Source organism: Lipotes vexillifer, unplaced genomic scaffold (genome assembly GCF_000442215.2).
Source record: "Lipotes vexillifer unplaced genomic scaffold, Lipotes_vexillifer_v1.1 scaffold169, whole genome shotgun sequence".
Classification (NCBI taxonomy): domain Eukaryota; kingdom Metazoa; phylum Chordata; class Mammalia; order Artiodactyla; family Lipotidae; genus Lipotes; species Lipotes vexillifer.
In genome coordinates this window covers 755,351-778,929 of record NW_006793375.1, presented here as the reverse complement: position 1 = coordinate 778,929, position 23,579 = coordinate 755,351, and the positions used below count along the sequence as shown (strand labels likewise).

Below are 23,579 nucleotides of genomic sequence, written 5' to 3'. Positions count from 1 at the left end.
GCAGTGTGACTCAGAGAGGGGGCAGAGAACTGCAGGGTGTGGGGTTAAGGGAGTTTGGCGCTTCTCTTCTCAATTTATATGAGAGGGTTTCTTAAAAATAAATTAAAGCTGTTTGTCCTTAATACTATTTGTTGGAAAAATCTTGCTTTGGCCTTTCATTTCATTTATGGCATTTCTGACATGGATTAGCTCTATCCAGCTTTTCCTTCCAATGCTTTTAAACTTCGAAAGTCTTTCCCAAGCAAAGATCGTGTTAAATGTTTGCCTGGCTTTTTCTAGTTCAATTTTTTTAACATTTAATTCTTTGATCTACGTCAAATTTACTTTCCCATGAGGGATGGGATCATGAGCGAAACTGGTTTCTTTTTATGAATGCTTAACCAATTGTCCCAGCTGACTCATTCTTCTCTTTTCCCCAGTTGATGACCGTCTTCTGTATCGCTAAGTTCGCACCTATACTTGCGTCTATTTTGGGTAGGTTCTCTTTCTGCCAATCACAAAACAGAGGCTCAGTGCAAACAACTTCACTGACGGGCTCAGGAGACTCAACTAAGAGAGGGCGATCTACTCCATAGGAGCTCTGGGCATCGCCCAGGCCATGGCCCACGGGGCTTCCCAATCTCGCCTTCCTACCGCCACTTTCCTGCTCTCACAGACCCATTCTCTCCACCACTTACACCTCTGCACACACTCAAGAAACTCACTGGCAGATCCATGGTCCCAGTGTGGGGAACCACACCTTCCCCTTTCTTCGGGAGATCTTACGATTTGAGGAAATGAAAAGTAGATTTACCACGTTATTTAAAGCCAACTTCCAACTCTTGTTGTTGACAATAGGCTGATGCTCTTCAACCAAAGGGTAAATGTCTCCTGTCTCCAATCCAAAGCACTCTGATTTCTGAATTCTTGATTATTTTAAAGAATTCTGATAAGGATCGGGAGACATTAGTCTCCATCCTCAGTGCCAAAGGCATTACGGGAAGGATTAAAACCCTGTAATCACATTTTGACATATACATGAAGTGCTACGCAAAGAGAAGACAAGAAACTCTTGGGCAAAATGCCAACGACTCTGTATAGGGTGAGAGCTAGAGAGGGCCAGACCACATTTTTTTTTTTTACATCTTTATTGGAGTATAATTGCTTTACAATGGTGTGTTAGTTTCTGCTTTATAACAAAGTGAATCGGTTATACATATACATATGTTCCCATATCTCTTCCCTCTTGCGCCTCCCTCCCTCCCACCCTCCCTATCCCACCCCTCTAGGTCAGACCACGTTTTCAACTTCTATCAGCCATAAAGGATTGCGGAAAATCTTGACCATCAAGCTGTCCAGCTGACCAGAAATTGTGGACATAGCCAAATTATTCTACAGTCTAGTCTCAAGAGTATCCTTTTTCAAGAAGCATTTTAATCAACAGTAACACTTGAGTCCCTCTCTTCTCACCTTGTATTTGGGGTACAGGTAGTGAAGAGAGAAGAGCTAAGGGGGAAGGGAATAGAGATGCTGACAGGACTCATGGGCCTGAAATTTAATCAGAGACATGTTAATTGTGAAAGTAGAGACTTTGATTTCTTCACCCTTTGAGTCAGCATCCTTGCCTGAAATTGGGTTACAGATGTTCAAATTTTTTTTGGAAAATTAAAACCAGAGAAATAACAAATGCCCATCCCTTATATGAATAATTCATCCATAATCCTACAAAGGCAACAGTACAATAAAATCACAAATGACCCCCAAATATGCCAACTGGGAGCCTTCCGATCGTTTATCTCCCATCCATGGGTAATGTTTTTCAAGGCTGAGTCAGTAAATCTAGTAACAGATGCTAGAATATTCCTTACAGGGCTTTATAACACTTTTAATCTCTAATAGTTACACTTGGTATTTACTAAGGGGCTTTAAGAGTTCTTCTAAGAACGTGCATCGACATGGGAGACTATTTGGCAAAGACATGATTTCACAGGGCTCTGGGGACAGACGATCGTGTAGACATGAACCTTCAACTTCATGTCTAAGGGGGAATCTATTATGGCACAAGGCTTCTCCTATGTGATTGTTTGCAGGATGTTCTGACATAGTCGAGGCATCTGAAGACAAGTAAGTGGCTGAAGGTACCCTTTTGGTGTAGAAAGAGATGGAGGTTCATTCTGAAGCTTTCTTCCATGAAAATGAGCTAAGACATTCCCAAACTGGAGAGAGACATACTCGGCAAGTTTATGTACAAGGGTTGAATGGTGTGATAAGGCAGGGCTACTGTGCACATCAAATGGGACAAAATTCAAGAGACCTGAGTTTCGGTCTGGGTTCTTTCCACAACGAGATGTGTGACCTTTGGCCCAGCTGAGTTGCCGCATTCTCATCCACAAGGTGGCGGAGGTGGAGAGCTGCTCTCTCACGTGTACTGCTGCCTGACGCTCTGATTCAAATCATGCCAGAAGAAAAAGGGAGAGTAGGTCTTGCCTGGCTGGAAAAGCATCTCATACTATCAGGAATTCTAGATTCTTGCTTCCCTAAGAACTTCACTCACATCTTAATACCTCATAACAGCGTACCTCATAACAGGTGAATGAATGGAAAGCTTCCTGTCCAGCTGTTATATAAATGGGCCTGATGTGGCCCCTGTGTATGAAGTAAAAATGGCACCCATCTTGTTTACTTCTTTACAGCAAGCGAGGACCTTTAGCTCAAAGCCCGCTGGAGCCCAACTCAAATTTTCACACATCCAATCACTTTAAATATATTCCAAAGAAACACATTTTTAGCCACTTAGAGCCTACCTACTTCACATATCCTGTGGGACTGCCCCCAACATCTGCCGCAAATAAGGACGAACTCTACCCCGCACTGCAGTTGCCTTTTGGAGCTCTCTGACCCAGAGACTCTCCACCCTGTTTCTGAGTGACATCACCTAAACACGTAAGCCCCCTCTCCAATTCCTCTGACCCCCCAGGGAGCTCCCTCATCCTAGCCCCCTTCTGGGTGGTGGCCTTGTGCCACTGTCACTGGAAGGTCTCTGACCATGATGGACTCCCTTCTCATGCCACCCTGTCCCAGCACCACCCAGACAGAGCCTGTGTGTTACTGCCTCTCAGGAACCTGTCTCTTCCTTGATCGACCCCCAGGACCCCACACTTACTACACCAAGCCATCTGGCTGAAGTAAGTATACAGATGGGCTCCAAAAGTATCAAATATGGGTCTCCCTTCTACCCAGAAATAAGAGAAGTGTAAGTTCCCTGCTGCTCGGCGACAATTCTGAGAAACCGAAGAGGTGACAAGTCTGCTGAAGGGCTGGAGACCTAGGGAAGGGTTGGTACTTATCCCCCATCCAGGGCAGGGGATTGCTCATGAATTCCTGGGCGAGGAGGAAAGGGGTCAGCTCCTTAGCAAAATGACCGATGGGTCAAGAATTCCCTCGTCAACGTCCATCTCTCCTCTTAGGCCCTCTCTGTCTTTAAAGTTTCCATGGGAAAGAAACCCGCTCTCGGCAGAAAATCTCATTTCTATTGGGTTGTGCTGAGCTGGTAAGGACGTGTGTAGGCTTGTGGTTAAGAGCACAGAGTCAGGGGCCAGACATCCAGTTAGAAGGCCAGCTCTGTCACTCACTAGATGCATAACCCTGGGCAAGTGGCTCATCTCGCGATGCCTCAGTTCTCTCCCTCATCAGGCTGTCCTGACAATCTGACTGAACACAGTCAGCTTCCCTGGCTTCTGAGGCCTCGGCCACTTATGGAGACCCCTAGGTGCCATGGCTGCTGCCGCCTCGGCCCCTCCTGGCTGACTGTCAAGTTCTGAATGGCTTCCATCACCACGCCCAGAGTGGCGGGAGCTACAGGAGCTCCAGAGCCTGGTCTGACAGACCTCCACGCCCAGACAGGAGTGAAGATCCGAGACGCCAGATGTGGTGTGTGGCCTCCTGAGAGGCTGCCGCGGGGGGCTGGCGGCACAACCCAGAAGGGCAGGGTTAGCGTCCACAGGCTGACTTTGGCCGAAGAGGGGTGGAAGGTGCAGGATGACAGAAAACTTCTTCCCATTTCTTCCTTCGTTAGAAAGTCCTGAGCCACAGTTTTCTGAACAGGCCTCCTGTGCCACCAAGCATCTGTCTTGCTTCCCCTCTCCCTCACTCTCACTGCCCTGGGGTGCCCTGCCTTAGGCTCTGTTTTCCAGAGAACCAAAGTGAAATCACGAGTAAAAGAACCGATACAGGTAAAGCACTCAGAACTTCACTGTCCGATACAGTTGCCACTACCCATTTGTAACTACGGGGCACAGCAAATGTGGCGAGTGTGAATTGAGATGTGCTGTGAGTGGAAAAAAAAAAAAAAAAAAAAAGACACAGTGGATTTCAAAGACTTGGTGCAAAAAATATTAAAAATCTCATTATAATTTTATATTGATTCTATACTGAAATGATAATATTTTGGATAACTGACTAAAGTATATTATTAAAATTAATTTCAGCTGTTTTTACTTTTTGAGTGTGTCTACTGAAAATTTTAAATGACATACGGCTTCCATTATATTTTCATTGGGCCGCTCTGACTTAGAATTTAGTACCCTGTAAGCCTACAAAAGATGTCAGCCATTTTCATTTTTCATCCCAAGAAATTCTAGAGATTTGCTGTCAATAAAGTCTAATGATAAAAAGGGAATGTGAGAGCAGAAAGGGAGACAGATAAGGGAAAGGGAACAAATATTTATGAATTACACTCTTTGTTGCTAGGCACATTATATATCATGCACTGTGCGTCATTCTCCCTATTCAGCAGATGAGGAAATAAAGGTGCAAAAATAAATTTTCCTAAGGCCACAGAGGTATTAAACAACAGAGCTGAAATGTGAACCCAGGTCTACTGGACTCCACAGTCCATGCTCTTTTCCATCTATAGTACTGTCAAAGGATTGACTTTCTAATGGTACAGTTTAGATAGTGTAACCGAAAATTTTTGGGCATGGGTGAGGGCATCCTAGAATCCTTTAAATCACCCACACAGGAGATCACCTACACTAAAAAACTTAAAAGCTGCTCCTGGACACAAATCAATCAATTTCAATCTCTCTCTCTCTCTCACTCACACTCACACTCTCACACACACACACACACCCCTGCCGTGGGTACATGGGAATGAAGTGGTCATACACCACAGTCTATGGCACGTGGTCACAGGCACCCATGAAAGCCCCTCATTTTGTATTTTTTCTCCATCATCCTCTGCCTCAATCCCATTCCCCCACTGGCTCTCAGTCAAGCATACCTAATGAACATTCTTCCAACCTACCCTCTGTAATGTTTATTTAGAAAGACAGGTGGCCTTAAAAAATAAAGTGGTATTGTGTGCAAAACTGCTTTCTTGTTCTTATTTATTTCACATTATTTCCCGAGACCTAATAAAACAGCTGTAAGTAAACATAATCCATTCCTTCTGGCAGCTGTACCATATTCCATAATATGTAACCACCATATTATACTTACCTTTTCCCTAAGTGGTCGCCACCTACATCATCTCTGACTCCTTTCTACCACCCGTGAGGCTGGGACGACCACCATCATATGTCTACTTGGTGAAGCTTTGCTGGAGTAAATATCTATGAGTGGAATGGCTGGGGCATACCCTATATGCAGCGCTAGCTTCACTAAGTAATGCCGGCTTGCTCTCCACAAGGAATACAGTTACGCTCACTGGCCACGCAGGAAGTTTCTATTTCCTCCTGCCCTTCCCAGCACTTGATAATACCCACCTTCCTGATTTTTGTCCACTTAAAAGGTATCAAGTGGTAGTTTATTAGAATTCACATTTCTCTGTGTATCGGTCAGAAGAATACCTCTTCATATTCTTAGCCTTCCACAGTTGGGTGGAAGATATTCTAAAGACCTGGTGTCTGGAGTTGCCACCAACACAAGCACCTCAATTTTAAGAAGGCACAAATGTCTCACCTCAGAGGACGGAGAACTATGAATACAGGCTTTGTTCTCCCAACTATGTTAATGTTCTGGCCTCAACGCGTACATCGATTTCCTGCAGATGTAACTGCTCTAGGGCTCAGAGATTTGCTTGTGCAACAAAATCTCATGGAACCAGGGCTGGTACTGCAATAAATGTGTGTCCTATTATCTTTGCGGATATTTTTTAAGTGAGACAAATGAGAACTGGGGTAGAATGAATTCCAGTTTGGCAGTCCTGATGGAGCCACATCCAGTCCAGGGGAGGCAACCCAGCCTACTGCGCTTATAAAGAAAAAGAAAATCCATGTTCTACCCAAGCAAAGCAGAATTTAAATTGGGTGAGGACACTTTGGAATTTTATTTAGAATATAATTTTTAATTATAATTTCTTTTGACTTGGTTTATAAAGGCAACAAGTTTTAGATCAGAACCTTATTCTCTTCTTAGAGATTTGATGATGGGAACTTAGAGCCTAGAAAGGTGAGGAAAACTGAGCCAGGCAGGTGTCTGAAGGTCGTGGGAAAGAAGGGCCCTATTCTGAGTTTCAAAATGGTTGCCTTTAAAAGGAAGCATTTAAATTTCTCCAATTGCTATTTATAGTTGGACCAGGAAAAGAAAATTTAGGGCCATCATGGTTTCCTTCCATGATGTTAAAAATGATCACCTACACGGAAGCAAAGAGAGCAAGGGGGTCTTCATGAGGGGCTTCAGGTTTCATGAAAAAGAGGCAAATTATCATTATTTTATTCGTCAATGAACCTGGTGCTTAATCACCCCATGTTGCGTTCCCACTCTAGTCTCCACAGGGGTGACCCCTTCAGACAGTGACGTGAGAGCTGTACCTTTGGAATTTTGCACTGTTTTGGTTTGGGTCATGCGGAGAGGGAGAGAAAAGGCAGAGGAGGCAGAAGAGCAGTAACACCAGGAGAAACATCATCAGTATATTCATGATCTTCTTAAAGACACAAGAGAATGAAATTGACAAGTTAAACAAAAAAAGAGAGAGAGAGAAATTACCAAATTACCACAAAAGTTTTACATGGTAAAGATGATTAACAATTTTCATGCTTAAAACAATGGACACACGTTTTGAAGGCGTCCTAAAAGTACTGAGTTATTCCACTGGACACTCTGACACCCACGAACAGAATCGCTTTCACTCAGGCTGTCTCCTTCACACTGTCTAGACTCTTTCACCCTTTGCCAGGCCAGTTTGCTCCTAGATTCAGGCCTGCTTCTCCTGACGCTTCCAGACTGGGCTGAGCCCCCCATCTGTTCTGCCCTCCCCTAATCCCGCCATGTTTACTAGCCCAGTGACTCAGCAGAGCATACTCGTGTTACCGGTGGATGTGTCTGTTCCTCCCATGGTGCACTTCCAGCTCTCTGATTTTTTCCCTCTTTTTCCCTTACATCTTCACAGAGTCTTGCACATAGGTATCCCTCAGTACACATCTGCTGAGCTCAACTGAACTACAGTGGCATAAATACCTTCCTGGAAAATCCTCCCAGTTCCCCCAGTGGCCAGTGCGGGAGTCCTTCCAGCAACGGCTGGCTCTGACCATGTCCTCATCTCGTTTTACTAAGGGTATACACTCAACAGTCCGTGGCCTGCAACACATGGTGAAAAGGACTCCCTGCGGTCGGAACATCACAACATGCCCCTCCTTTACAAAGTCATCCCCATCCATGATTTAGAGCCCATTACAGTGGAAAATTTTTAATGCTTATCTCTCTTGGACTACCTATACTTGACCACAGGACAATTCTTAATGAAGCTTCAAGTAATCAGAATTCTACCTGACACCAAATTTACTCATCACATTTTAGTGTGAGTTTGGTCAAACTGTTCAAAAGCCACATGATCCCAAAGACTTGTGCTTCAGGCAAAATAAAGTGTGGTGTTCGTAGCTCTCAACAGTGTAGCTCTTTATGTGCCAGTACCAGTTTTTAAAATACCAATACCCACTTCATTTATATCCACAGGAGCTCAGTTTTTAATGCAACAGGCAAGAGCCTCTGAAGCTCTCTGAAGCTGTCCTGTGTTTTCTCACTGTGGTTAGAAAAAATCTGTTATGTGTTCCTGGGGAAAGACTTCTTATATCCTAAAAGGACAAGCCTTGACAGTCACAGAAGTGATTATAATGATATGTAAAGTGTCCGCTCACCTTTACTGAAGGCGATACCTTGCTTTTTATAGCTTTCATTATGCTCTTAGCCTAAATCTGCTGCTAATTTGTAACCCTGATTTAGTAATGGCCAACGATGTATGAACGACTCAGGATGTAACTTCTGGTTTAAAAGTGCACTTATCCAATCTTCATTTACTGGCAGACGAGGGCTCGTCGACACCACTGGAATGTTCTTCCTAGGTGATTGGGTCGGCAGGGACATCCTGAAGGCATAAGAACATCTGGCACCCTTCGTGCACACCAGGAATGGTATTTCTGGGATGAGCAGGCTGCCCTGGGCAAGAGCGACCTTCTGTAGAGCTGATGTGAGCAGATCCTGACCACTGTTTATTTGAGCATTCCTAACTGCAAATGAAGTGCCAACTACGGCTGCCAACTCAGGACAAGGACAAGCTCTTTGGTGTCTTCCTACTTAGTGAACAACACTAACAGACTTAACTGTGCCTGGTCTCACACTCAATCAGAACAAAGATTTGCACTTGTCTGTGCAACGAGGCTGATCATTTGCTCGGGCTACCCAGCCTGTGATGGGGCGGGTCCTATAGAATGAACTGCTTTGTGAAATTCAAGATGAGACAGGGCTGCACACAGCACCCCACCTGACCTTACCCTCAAACTATACTACTGAAAAACCCTGGGAGAGAGAGGGATGCAGGAATTTATATACGACCAAGGTCAGCCTTAGGTAAAATCCAGGAGTAGGCAAACTCGGCCTTGGGTCTCCCTCCTCCCCAGTACTCTGCATCATCTCCTTTCACGCTGTCACAACCCCACCAGCATCTGGTTGCTTCTGCTTGCCTACGCAGCCCCCCATCATGATCCCCAAAGAGCCAGTGCACCCCTACTATCCAAGCCTTTTGTATAAGCCATTACAACACATGACCCCTATCCCCATCTCTTTTCTTTGTCTCCTTTCCTACCTCCATCCACACAAGGAAAATTACTTCTCCATCCTCCGGACCACCACGGAAGTTTTACACAACCGCTGTTTCATTTCTTGTATCACATGATACTTCTAATGTTGGCCCGTTTCTCCCCGCCCCCGCCCACCCCCGGCTAGACTGTGACCTTATTTGAGGACAGAGGCTGTATTTTATTCACATCGTATCACTAGGGCTCTGCACAGCAAGTATCTAATGACTGAATGAAAAGAGCTCATAGAGAAACGGGACGCGTGAATCAAATGATAATTGTCAGTCCAAAGATCTCATGGACGGTGAAGACAGGATAGCTTTGTGGATCTAGGGCAGCTGAGAAGGCTTCACTAAAGAGAGGGGACTGGGCTGGACCTTGGTGATGACTAGCAAGGAGATGCAGATGGTGAATTCCTCGGCTCCACATTTCTACAGGACTTCGCACCTGACAATAACTTTTCCTCCAAATGCTCTGTTTCCCTCTTGCCCTGTGTCAGAGGAAGACCAGGAGGCGCTCTGCCTTGTGTGATATTTCCCTGCCTCTCTCCCCACAACCACCCATTAAAATACATTTAATTAAAATCTGAAAAGGGAAATTCAGCGTGAATTCGTTTGGGTGACTGTGAATTTCTCAGGAGGGACTTTTTAAAAGCATTCCTCATAGCATTTAATTAAACATGGACCATAAAAGAAAAATCAATGGAAATAAAACCCAGTGGAAAATGACATTCTTGTCAGTAAGAAAGATAAAATTGCATCATTAAAAATCTTGAATTCCTAAAATGATCAAATTATATTAGGTTTCCGGAAACTGCCTCTTAGAGACAATGGCCATCCATTAAAAAAATATTTAGTATTTAATATAACATTGAATACTCCAGTATTTTTCTAAGCTCTTTTATATTTGTACCTATTTTTCTTACACTGAAAAATCTTGATTCCTAAAAATGTTAACAAACTTACTCATTTGTTTTATTTCATAATATGTACAAAACTGCTTTAAAATTGTAATGCCAACATTAACAATACAAACACAAAATGAAGTTTAAAATTTTATGTTTTTGCCTGTAGAATATATCCCACTCAAACTGTACAGTCAGAGAACTATGTTTAAAAGCCCTTAAAATAAATATTTTCTCTGTATGGTTATGTTGCCGAGATCTTTACACAAATTTTTAGGTTCTTCATTTGTTTCCATTCGGTTTTCATTTTAAGCTTTGGGGTTTTTTTTCCTTTTCTGGTTTTAAATATGTAAACATTTACACCTTTCAAAATTAAAAATAAGAAGATATAGTGAGAGAAGTCCCAGGTCCATCGTTATACCCCTCCATCCCAAAGGGAATGTTTTTTTAAATATCCAGTTTTTAAATCTATCACAAAGCGCTCTTATTTATAAATAAAAACAATTAACAGAGAGGCCTTTGGAAGAGAGGATTCCTTTCTGAGCAGGTGCTGTTTTCCCTCTGCTTGCTCTCGGGGCCAGCTGAAGCCTGTTACCCGAGCTCCCTTGGTCAGAAACCCACGGGTCCACGCGCAACCTCTGCCACTGGGAGACTAGCCATTATTCTTTTTCAAGCTAGACTCATGACCCTGCTGGAATACTTCAAAGGAAAAACAAGTGTCTGTGCTACCTGCTTTCAAGATTTATTGTTTTTTAAATGCTACCTTGAGAAGTTGTTCTTCTGGGCTTGGGAAGGAAAGAGAGGCCTCCTGTGGGAGGGGGTCAGCTTTCCCCGCATCCCCAAGTGAACAGAAGCCAGCTCAGAAAGGCCAGGGAAATGGCAGGGGGAGCGGGGGAGCGGAGAATCTGGGGCCAACTGTAAAGTCGGCAAGGTCCAGTTCACATTGCCAGATCCAATTTTTAAAAATTCAGATTGCCCCTGAAAGAGCAAAATGGGTACAATGTAAAAATGTTCTAAGTTTACTGTGCAGTGTTACTGCCAAAAACCCACTGCCATTTGGACATGCTATAAGAGCATTTCCTCGAAAGCCACATAAACTACATATTTTTAAATCAAATTAAGGTAGGGGATACTGACAAAATTCTATATTGATGATAAAGCGTTTCAAATGACATTTGGCCCTTGGAGTTTCCCGGATGAAAACAAAAGCTGCGAAATGTGGTACAGGCAGCTATTTCTCTAGTTCTGGTGTAAGAAAAGGCGTGTGTGGGTACCAACGGCCTGCCACAGCCTGGAGACACCCCCAGCTCTCCGAATCGGAGGTGACAATCACAGGCTTGGCTACAAATCACATGCTAGCCCACAACCAACACAGGCTAATTAGTGGGCACGGTGGGTTTTGGTGCAAAGCACACGAGGTCTCCCAATGCCTGCTGGAGCTAAATGGGGGCCTAGAAGGGGGAGGGCTCACAGGGACGCACTGAAAGCCAGTACGTCCGCTACTACAGATCAAGCCACGCCCTGAAACCCACAGTAAAGACGCTACCAAAGACAAGGAGACACCTGTCTGTGGACCCCCAAAGGGAACCACGAACCTCCAAACCTCTGCTCAGTGACTGCTGTCACTGCTTGAATTTAAGAAACCTGCAAGGAACAATGTGGGTCTTGCAAAACAGCCTAGTATTCATATTTAAAGGAAAAAAAAAAAAATCAATCTGGTTTTTATTTCCCTGCTTCCGAATCCCTTAAATAGTTTATTTCATTTGAAAACGGAAATTAGCTAATTCCATTGTTCTCTCAACGTTTTAGTTAGCTTGTATTAAGCTTATTGCAGTCATTCTTAATCCCTATATTGTTGATCTTATTACTTCACCCTATTTTCTCTTATTCCAGCATTCATTTACATTTTAACGATTTCACTTATCCGCCCAGCAAATATTTACTGATTGCCTTGTATGTATCAGCCACTGTTTCAGGTGCTGGGGGCACAGTGGTAAACGAGATCTGAGCAAATTACATGAGATGGTTGGCAAACTCTTGGAAGGTGAATTTTTAAAATCTTGGTTACCCAATACATGAATATACAGTCTGCTCATCAGAAGGAAGCTTCTTCTTGTTATGACTGTGGGACACATGAACACTGCACAAAGCTTCTGCAAAGAAGTAAAAGTAGGACTTCCCTGGTGGCGCAGTGGTTAAGAATCCGCCTGCCAATGCAGGGGACAAGGGTTCGAGCCCTGGTCTGGGAAGATCCCACATGCCACGGAGCAACTAAGCCCGTGCACCACAACTACTAAGCCTGTGCTCTAGAGCCTGAGGCCACAACTACTGAGCCTGTGCTCTAGAGCCTGAGGCCACAACTACTGAGCCCACGTGCCACAACTACTGAGCCCACGTGCTACAACTACTGAATCCGGTGTGCATAGAGCCCGTGCTCCGCAACAAGAGAAGCCACCGCAATGAGAAGCCCATGGACCGCAACGAAGAGTAGCCCCCGCTCACCAAAACCAGAGAAAGCCCGCGTGCAGCAACGAAGACCCAATGCAGCCAAACATAAAATAAATAAAATAATTTTTAAAAAAGTAAAAGTAGCAACCACTTATAGAGGGCTTACTCGACGCCAGGGATTGTTCTAAGTTCTTTACCCACATTAACCAAGTTAATCCTCCCAATGACCCTCTGGGTCATTATAATTATCTCCATTTTACAGATGAGAAAACTGAGGCCCAGCAAGCTTACATGACTTCTCTAAAGTCAGTCAGTGGTGGAGCTGGCCTTGAACTCAGCAGTCTGGCTCAAGATAGCCTTTTTGTGACCCCGGTGGGGCTGAGGCCTCCTTAAGGTTTGCTTCTGACGTAATGTAATTTAAAACAGCAGGAGGCAAGAAGAGGCGTTTGTTGGGAAAAGAAACATGTTGCAGAGAGAACTGGCAATAAATATTCCTGATTGACTGCCTGATAAGGATGGAATGGGGTTTGGAGAATTTCACACTCTCATGAAATAAACATGTGATTTTTGACCTTCCAGAAGTGACAGAAACTATTCAAAGTATCCCATTTTTATCTCTTCCCCCTTTCAGCCTTCACTTTAGACTGTGCTGTCCTGGCAGAATCTTGCTCACAATTGGCTGTGGCTTCCCAAGGGCTAAAGAAATGCCCAGACACACATAACCTGGGAAACAGGGACACATCTACCTTTGGGAATATCAAAGGTCAGTCGTGCTGCGCGCAAAAGCTTATAGCGTTCTGCACAAAAACCCCCTCACTACATAAAGGTTGAAGATTTGCCAAAAGCCACAGAATTGGACCTTAACATCTTCTACAGGTACCTAATCAAACTGTCCCTCCTGATAAGTAAACTCCCATGTCTTGAATCCCAGAAACATTACACATATTACAAACCGTGGTCCCCAGACCACATCATCACCTGGGAGCCGGTTAGAAATGGAGACCCTCAGGCCTCACCCAGACCTGCTGGATCGGAGTCTGCATTTTAACAAGAGCCCCAAGTGATCCATGCGAATATTAAAATTGGAGAAGCGCTGGAATGGTCACTAATTCCATTTTCTAGCTATTTAAGGTGCTGGGAGGGGAGCTGTTGGTGACTCTCTATTGGTTATAAACACATCAGTCTCTTCAAAGGTATATTCTCAGCCTCACCTCGTGATTTCACTTAAAACTATCTTCCTGATGCAATACAATCTTCAGTTCGTTTTTATGGTAGATCTAGACTTTTTACAATCCAATCATTCCTGTGTGAGCAGATATTAAGGCTTCAGATGTGCAAAACTACGTTTCTTAGGAGACCCAGAAAGAAATGTTCAAGAGCCCCCCGTGTATACAATGACTCACACTGGTGTCTTTTCTTCAAAGCAGGTTAATTACCTTTCCCAAATCCCAGCAAGTCCCTTTAGCATAGACCACAAACATAAATCTCAGCTCAGCTCCTGCCCAAGTTAACACAAAGTAATCAAAATAATAATAATAACAGCTACCATTCGTGTGGTGCTTACAACACGTCTGATGCTGTTTTGACAACTTAAAGTGTAAAAAAAAAAAAAAAATCACTTAATCCTCACAGCATCTGTATTTTACACATGAGGACAACGAAGGACAGAGAGGTTCAATGGTCTGCCCTAAGCCACACAGCTAGTTCATGGTGCTGATTCTAATCCAGGCCAGCTGTCTCCAGAGTCCACACTGGTAACCACAGCACCACATGGCCTCTCAGAGCCCAAATTAATGCTGCCCAGGCTTCCAAGAGTCCCTTATTCAAATGCTCTCATAATAAAGACTGATCGGGCTTCCCTGGTGGTGCAGTGATTAAGAATCCACCTGCCAGGGCAGGAGACACGGGTTTGAGCCCTGGTCCTGTAAGATCCCTCATGCCGCGGAGCAACTGGGCCCCCGCGCCACGACTACTGAGCCTGGGCTCTAGAGCCTGTGAACTACAACTTCTGAGCCCGCGTGCCACAACAACTACTGAAGCCCGCCCACCTAGAGCCCGAGCTCCGCAACAAGAGAAACCACCACAATGAGAAGCCCGCGCACCGCAACGGAGAGTAGCCCCCGCTCACCACAACTAGAGAAAAGCCCGCGTGCAGCAGCGAAGACCCAATGCAGCCAAAAGTAAATATAATTAATTAATGAATTTTAAAAAATAAAGACTGATCACTTATTTAGGAGACTGTAATTCACTTCAGAGGTTTCAGTTGACAAAAAGAGAGAGGCTGGCCGCTACTAAGACATTATTTCGCTAAGTTAAAACATTATTACGTCTGGTTTCTAATTCTTAGTTGGGATTGCGAGAGCACATGGTCTGCTGCTTGGAAGTGCTTTAAAATGTCCTTCTGCCTGTAAATGGTACCAGCTCTGACATTAAAACTGCACTGTATTTTCTATAAATGAGAAGCAGTTGTAAATGTTAAGGATTCATGATATCGCTGGCTTTGATTATGCATTAAATCAGTGGTCTAATTTCTCTTTTTAGCTGCAGATAACTCTTTTTGTAAGTGAAATCTTAAAGACAATACGAATACATGTGACTGGGTAAAGCCTTGGGCTTTGGTTGAAGTGGAGAGAAGGAAATCTCTTGACCTTTACCATCTGCCTCAGTATCCCAAGAAGGCCCGTCCCTAGAGTCCTGAAAACACAGAATGAAAAACGCCATGGGCAACACAGTGAGCCGCCTCTCCTCTGCACCAATTCAGCTCTCCTTAGACCCTCCCTGCCTGACTCTACACAAGGTGAGGTCCTCTCTGCCTTATACCTGAAAGACCTCACAGGACCTGTATTCTCCCCTGTGAAGGTGAAGAGAAGGAAACTCGACGCACAGTTGAAAAGCGCACTGCCCAATGCTTGGCAAAACACGAATGGGTCACAGAAACACAATGAAGGGTGACGTTTCCAACTGCAAAGTAACGTGGAGGCCTGCCAGGGCGTAGATAGCAGTCAGCTATATATGCTTATTAGGGAGTGAATTTTGGTATTTTTTTTCTTCAATCACTTCTGTTTGCACTGGAAGCAAAGCAAAATAACACATACTCCTAGGCACAGTACAAGAAAAGAACCGTGGGTTATGGTGCAGGAAATACAAAAACCAGTTAAGTCCTAACCAGTAATCATGACCAACCTCTTAACCATGAAATGCATCCCACTGCCTGGCCATCATCCCTGTGGGTGCATATAAACAAAATTTAAATGTACATAAATTAGTATTTAAAATAGTTTTAAGTGCTGTTTGCACGAAGAGAATGGCAAAGTGGTTCCCAATATATTGATACCACTCAACAACAGGTAACAGACAACAGGTAGCACGTGTGGAACTGGAGGTGGGGGGGGGGCCCTCCCAGATCCCCCCTTCCCATCCCTTTTAACCATTTCAGCCTAAGAGACCACACTACCGAGCTCACCACCAGGAACCTGGGCTCCAGGCAAGCAGTTCTGGTGTGCAATTAACACAATACTGGCCATACCCTTTGCCTACCAAAATCTGTTCACAAAGTTTAGCCAAAATTGATCTCATTTGATTAAAAGGTGGGACCTGGAACCGAAATATTATGAAGTCTCAGTTAAGAGCAATGTACAGGGCGTGGCGTGTATGGATTAAATACACGTTCGAGTTAATTTTTTTAAAAACCTTTCTATGATGTCGTAGTGTGCTGTCCTTACTAAGGTGAGCATAAATAATTAAATCAATCTTCGGGGAGTGGAGTCAGTTTTGGTTTTTGTTTCTTAAACGAGGCACTCTAAAACTGCACTATAAACAAAAGGAAATAGGCTCAATCTGCACACATATTAAGATGAATCTTGAAAACTGCTTTTTTACCAAATTCTTTACATGAGCTTGCTTTCCTGTAATTTTCCTAACTCTAAAGGTTTGCACGTGGCAAAATAAATTCTGGGTTCCCTTAGGCTGCATTTATTCTGACACCTTTGAAGCAAGTCCATCCCATGGGACTTGAACCGTGACAAACCCGGTGAGAGTTGTCGACCCAGAGGGGGCCAGCCTCGTGTCGCTGCATACCTCAGCTTTCACAAATACACCACAGCGCGGCTTACCTTGACTCCCAGGGCTTCTCCAGAAATGACAGCAATGGTCACAGCCTCCTTTACTGGGTTTAGGGATTTCGTTGCTTTTCAGTTCCTGGTACCGAGGCTCCACCATCTTCTGTGGGCTCGTCAAGTTAACCCACAGCTGTAGGCCGTGGACTGGCTCCTCCGAGCAAGGCATCTCGGCGTGCACGATGCCCCGGCCCGCGGTCATCCCCTGCAAACACCAGACCGACAAGAAGGAAGTGTGACCCGGCCTCTAATGCGTCCACAGGTGGGATGATTACCACCTGGTAACTAAGTCAGGCACCTTACAAGTCTGCTTTCCGAGGAGTAACAAAACGACAGAGCCGACTGCTGGGGCCCTTTCCAGTTTTCCAACATGTCCCATGCTTCCGCGTGTGCGATCAAATCATCAGCTCTGGAAATCACACAAACGGAAGAACCCCCTCTTTGGCATCCCTGAGTCTTAGATTGCGCCCCTAGATGGGGAGTTGCGGGCAGAGAGTAAACTGAGACGTGCTCTCGGGAGACGCATCTTAACAAGTGAAGAAAGCAGGATTGGGCAGGGGGAGAAGGCAATCACTAATGCAGTTATTGTACAACGGAGGCCTTAGCCGAGCCAACAGGGAGCTCTGGAGTCGGACGAAACTTCAGAATTGTCCCAAACTGAGGCTTTCCTATCTCCACATCAGCAAACCCTTGACTGTGGGCCACCCTGCAGTAGCGAGCACAACCTTGGGAGAGGCAGTTCCCGGGACAGAGGGCAGCGCCCAGAGTGGGATTGCAGCTGAAAGCCATCAACAGCCGGTATTCGCAGCAGCTGGAGGACACGGGGTGGGCCTACTGGTACCCGTGGAGGCCCACGGGACCCACCACACCATAGGCGGCTGACTTCAACACGGGGAACGGAGCCCTCACCACTTGGAGGAAGTTACTGCCTCCGCTCTTCTGCAGACTTTTCAAGCGTTCATTTATTTCTTTACTAAGAGCACATGAAGGGCCAGCGCCAGATGCCAACCTCGGGATCTGGGGATAAAGGGATAGAACACAATAGGTAGGTTTCTTGCCCGTCTCAGCTTGGGTTCTCCCACAGAATATCCTGAGACAAGGGCTCGAGTGCAGGGAGTATATCTGGAAAGTGGTACAGAAAGCACAAGTAGGGAAGAGTAGGAAGGGTGAGCCAGGCAAGGGAGAAAGCCACAAAGGGGGGTTAACGAGCAGGTTACACCTGTGGGCACCTGGGGCTCAATCCCACTGGGAACCATGCCGAGGCACGTTAGAATTGATGCATGGAGGGCGGAAGAACCCACTTCCAGGGTCACAAGCAGTCGAAGCTACGCTGTACATTCTGCTCCGGGGACAGGTTACTGTTGACTTTTGGCCACGACTCTTTGCCCTTTTGCATTTCTGCCTCTCAATCTCCTGTTCACTGAAACACCACAATTCAAATATTTGCAGATGTCATCCCCCCAAATATGTAAATGATCCCAGAAACTACCTGTATAGAGTCCACACTTATAAAAACTGGCAAAGATGAACCAAGCACTTCCTGGGGATTTAAATGGTAACACGTCTCAGACAGGACTAGGATGGTGGCCGGGTTTGGGTCATGCTCTCTAAGTGACAACACCTACCCCTGCAGATGGACTGGAAGATAAATAGAAAATTGTCTCAAAGGCAGCAGAGAGATCTAGAAAGATGAGGCCGGAAACTGGCGCAGTGAATGTGGCAGCAACTGGGACATCATGAGTGACCGTGATCTGAACAGCTTCAGGAAAGGTTTGGGGGTCAGTGCTGAGAGGCCAACCCTGACTTCAGTGAGTGGAGGATGGGACAGAAGAGAAGGAAGCCGAGACAGTAACTTGCGATTACTTTTTTCAGAAACATCAGGAAAAGCCCTACGTGGGAGCTAAAAACTGACTGGGAGGGCCCAGGGAAGCACGAGAGAGGAATACAAGGGACCTGTGCAGGTTTTCAGGCGGAGTGCAAGAAGCCATAGAAAGGGACAAGTCCAAGGTGTTAACAGACAGAGCAGGGGACGCGGGAAGCTACCAGAAGTGGGTGGGACAGAGGAGCCTCACCCAAAGACTATGAAACCATCAGCCATTCCTCATCTCAGCCATACCTGCAGGTCTCCTGGGTTCAACTGACCAGTGTGTCCACAGAAGTCTTCATGGGCCATGCTGCCCCCTTCCAGGAGGTAAGATACCTTTGGGGAAAAAAAAAAAACCACAGAAGAAAAAGTAGGTGTTGGAGGGCTGTGAAGAGTTGTTCACTTTTTCCACTGAAAATGTGTTGCCCAAAGTGTCAGGAGCAACTAAGATGGTTGAGCGAGCTGAGGGGATGAACCTCAGTGACAGGGCCACACTAGCCCAGGCAACATCTTTGAGAGAATTTCAAGTGGGAGCCCCTTCCTCCAGGCAGATGCAGCCCTGAGCAAGCAGAGCTCCCAGCTGGGTGAGAGGGGCCGCCACTCATACCCTCAGCCCGCCGGGACGAGGCCCTGCCACGGTGGGTCCCAGAGCCCAGGGTGAAAGAGAGGCAGCTCCTGTTGAAACAGCAGGAGCCTTGTTACCAAGGCCACGTTCACCCAGGTGTGTGGGACGACAGTTCTCAGGCCTCCACACCTTCCTTTACAGGCTGATAGGAGAAATCCAAAGGACGTGTCTTTCCAACACCAGGCGCACACACTCCTGAGGCGCTCAATAAATGCTGGCGAGATATATCAAATGAATTCATAGAAATTAAAGTCAACTTTTCCAGAGGCAAGACCGTACTAAATCTAAAAGCATTGTCCGTGTTGAAATTCTGTGTTGTCCGTCACAGTAGCCACTAGCCACAAGTGGCTACGTTTAAAATAATTAAACAAAATAAAACATTCAGCTGCACTAGTCACATTTCGCAGGTTCAACAGCCCCATGTGCCTAGTGGCCACCACAGTGGACAGCGCAGATTATAACGCATTTCCATCTTTAGAGAAAGTTCTATTTGACGACACTGATCTTGGTAAGTAAATCTGAGTACCAGCAGCCATCTATGGTAGGTATTCTGTGCAGGGAGCAAAACCGTCCTGGGAGCGTCTGCAATCACAGTACCTCTTGGCAGAATGAAATTTCACCGATTCTAAACAGCACTAGAAAATCGAGCCCTTCTTATTTCATGATTTCACTAAACGGAAAAATCAAGCAGCTCTACAATTCTCATTTTAAAAACGACTGTGATTATCCTAACTAACAAAAATGAAAAAGATACCCAACTACTTAGCATTTTAAACTACCCCAGGGACATGGTAACATTTGAAATATAAGACTTAACACTGAAAGCTTAAGACGCCGTTTGTACGTTGGTGCTGGGGTCCTCTCTGTACCCCTCTATTTAGATTCGACTTTCCATTTTGCTCATTTTGTACACACTTATGAAATTCATCTGTAATGCCAACAAGAAATACCAATCAGCCACAACAGCTCTGAAAGGTGTCTGCAAAACCACGTTTACTGGCAAACCACGCGTGGCTCCCCGCCTCAGGCTTACGGGCGACAACTCCGATCATCTGCATCGTTGGATGAAGTTTTCACATTCTAGCTATCCAAATGCTTTCTTTAAAGCTTAATGTGTTTATCCGTTTTAACCTTGGAAACTATACTTCAAAACTCTCTTTAACCATTATTAAACGAGCAAACCAGAAAATGCAGTCTGCAATCAAAATCCCAACATCTCCTGTAATTATGTAAGCCAGATCTAATTTTTGCTCAAAGACTCATTCCACCAAATATAACAATTTAAGTCACTACTTAAAAAGAGTAAATAATACTTTTTAAGGAACAAATCACAAATCTCTAAAACCACAAAAAGAGTAGAAATATTATATTTCAACAGGAAAGAAAAAAAAATATACCCAAGAGGTAAGAGAAGAGAAAATATCTATGAAGGTTTCAGCATATATATCAGTTACAACTGTTTTACACAAATAAGATTATTTCCTCCTCCATACAAGAACGCATTATATATGTCTAGGCCAGATTGTTTTTGCAGTCTGTTTTTGCTGTATCCTAAGGCATAAAGAGTAGATCTAACTAATCTTTTTTAATATGAAAATTCAAAAAGTTGTTTCATAACCTGTAAGTGGCAATGGGTTTCTGATCATTTTCCTATACATTTGTGCATTTAGGAACTAGCCAAAAGATTATCAATTCATGGATGCAAAACTTACAACAGAATAATTTTTAAATAATATTTATGAATTTATTGAACAAACAATCATTGAGGTCTTCTAATGGAAACGACACAGAAAATATCAATAATTCTTTTCATGAAGCTCATATTCTCATGCAGAAGAGAGTAATTGGGAATAAAATACGGAGTACGGGTCCTGCTGGGTAAGTACAGGGTCGTGTGAGGAGCACAGGAAGCATTTAGCTCACACTTGGGTGCCAGATAAAGCTTCTCGGAGGAAGTGAGTCCTAAGGAGGGAAGGGAGTAAGCCAGACAAAAAAAGATGGCAGTGAAGGTGGGCCAGGAGTGTGTTTCAGGCACGTGTGAAGACCAAGAAGTGAGGGAGATCGTGACTCACGCAAAGAGCACGAATGGCAAGACATAAGCCTAGAGAGACGAGAAGAGGCCACAAAATAAAACCAAGATTGCACTAACACTAGATTCAGCCACGACCTTGGTGCCCTGTATCAATGTGACCCCTGCTCCATCAGCAGGGCAGGACCTTCCACACAGTGTTAGGGAAAACCTCCGCTGCCCTTGGTGATATCTCCCTCCCCATGGAGGGTACTCCGTTAACATTAACACTCCTCAACTCTTGCTGTATCTCACCCACCCCTCCATAGTGGGAAGGAAACAGCTTGATCTGATTGGTGGACTTGAAAGAAGCAGCTGCGCTCGCATAGCTGAACCCTGCTTCTCCTCTTCCTCTTTGGGAATCAGCCTGCCACAGAAGGTCAGGGTCCTCTTCCGCTCTCTGCCTCTGTGAGAAGGGCCAGCCCCCATGGCAGTGGCCTGCAGGGCTCCAGCACAGCCAGTGAGGTCTGAATAGAGTGTGCCTCAGTTTCAGGTGCTGTATTCAGAAGCCCAGCTGCCTGCAGATATAAGCCACATTCGACAGTATCAGCTTTATTGGAAATAAAGGTCTATTTTTGTCTGCTATCTTTCTTACTCTTTCATCTCAACTGGTTCGGAATTCAGGCTAGGAAAGCAGGCCATCGTTTATTCTGCCTCTTCATATTCCCACCTCAGTGCAACTTAAGACCTGGTACTGTCATGCTCTTGAAATCTTACACTGCAGCCTTATAAAAAACCCACCTCTTCTGGAGCAAATTTTATTGAGTGCCGGATCTTGAAACCAAGTGTTTGTAGAGCACTTACTACAGCGCAAATCAAGCTGGTTGACACGAGGACTCTTCGTGTGTCATCCTGCAGAACAATGTCACCGAGGTATACTGTGTACAGAATGGCACAGGTTGGTATCAACCTTTATCCCAGCAAGTGACAGGCAGATGGCTACAGACACTGGAGGGTCTAGATTGTGGTTAATTTTATGTGTCAACTTGGCTGGGCTAAGGGATGCCCAGATAGCTCGTAAAACATTTCTGGGTGTGTCTGTGAAGGTGTTTCTGGATGAGATTAGCATTTGAATCAGCAGACTGAGGAAAGAAGATCCACCGGCGCCAGTGTGGGTGGGGCACCATCCAATCTGTTGAGGGCTCGAACAGAACAAAAAGGTGGAGGAAGGATGAGCCGTTGCTCTGTCTTCTTCAGCTGGGACGACAATCTTCTCCTGCCCTCAGACATCAAAGCTCCTGATTCTCAGCCTTCGGATTCTGGGCCTCGACCTGAATTATACCGCCAGCTTTCCTGGTTCGCCAGCCGGTAGACGGTAGACTGTGACATTTCCCCACCTTCCTTAATCACACGAGCCAATTCCTATAATAAATCTCCTCTTACATAATCTCTATATATCCAATTGGTTCTGTTTCTCTGGAGAACCCTGACTAGATTTTAAGTCTAAAACCTCCTCCTGGAAACTTGCTATCGTAATGGCAACAGTGCAACATTGGCACGGGAACAAAGGAGATCCATTTGTAGGGGAAATTAACATATAATGACAGCAATTTCAAATCAGTGGGGCAAGGATGCCTTTTCCATTAAACGGTATTGGAACAAGTGACTGACCATATGAGATATGACTAAAAGAATGTTCACAACCGAAAAGTTGAGAGCTATATTGTATTCAGCGGGCATACTAAGGACCTCAAGCCCGTGAGGCAGCATCTCAAGTAAACCTGAGAAACTGCTCCGAGGAGGCCAGGGGGGAGGCAGGATATATAGGGGTTTTGCAGCAGAGGGCAGGTAGTCTGAACGTCGAAAGATTACTGTTAATTAAAGAAAACCAGATATCTCAAGTTAAGGAATTTAGTGCTTTTTTATGTATGGAAAGATGCAAGAGTCTGGGCTCACTGAAATGCTTCCTTTGATATGCACCTCAGCTATCTGGGGCCAGGATCCTGTGTTTTCACATCCGGACTTTCCTCAGGGCTCACTGTGGGGAGTGGCTGCAGTCTGACTGGCTGCTAGATGGCAGGTATTCTTTCATCCCTGAGTTCCCTCAGGGCTCTCCAGCTCACCAAGGCGGTGGCTGCAATCCCTGAGGATTGTGACATCCTTCCGTTTACAGATATGGCAGGAAGTATTTTATTTCTCAGAGAAAAGAGAGTAAGCCCCCACTACATGCAGAAACGTGTTCCAAATGGATTAAGGATTTTAAAAATACACTTAGAAGATTTAAATCTAAGGAGACAACAAAAATCCAAAATGTCTGCACAAATCTATCTCAGCAATGTTTATTATGATGGCAAAAAGACAGGAACAATCTGGACGATGGGTTAATAGGGTACACTTAGCTAAATAATGGTACAGCCACACAAGAGGATATTATCATGCACCTGTTAAAAAGTGATACAGATCTCTATTCACTGATAAAGAAAAACGAAATATTATTTAATCAAAAAAGCAGGCTACAGGGGGCCTCCCTGGTGGCGCAGTGGTTGGGAGTCCGCCTGCCGATGC

General features: G+C 44.9%; 1 protein-coding gene across 1 annotated transcript in view; it reads right to left on the bottom strand.

The window, feature by feature from the left end:
- PIR (pirin) overlaps positions 1 to 23,579 on the bottom strand; it is a 98,573-nt gene that overhangs the window by 41,581 nt on the left and 33,413 nt on the right. Inside the window, 3 exon segments of the mRNA XM_007472047.1 lie at positions 16,515 to 16,556; positions 16,558 to 16,722; positions 18,634 to 18,717. Of these exon segments, the coding sequence (XP_007472109.1) occupies positions 16,515 to 16,556; positions 16,558 to 16,722; positions 18,634 to 18,717 (291 nt within the window).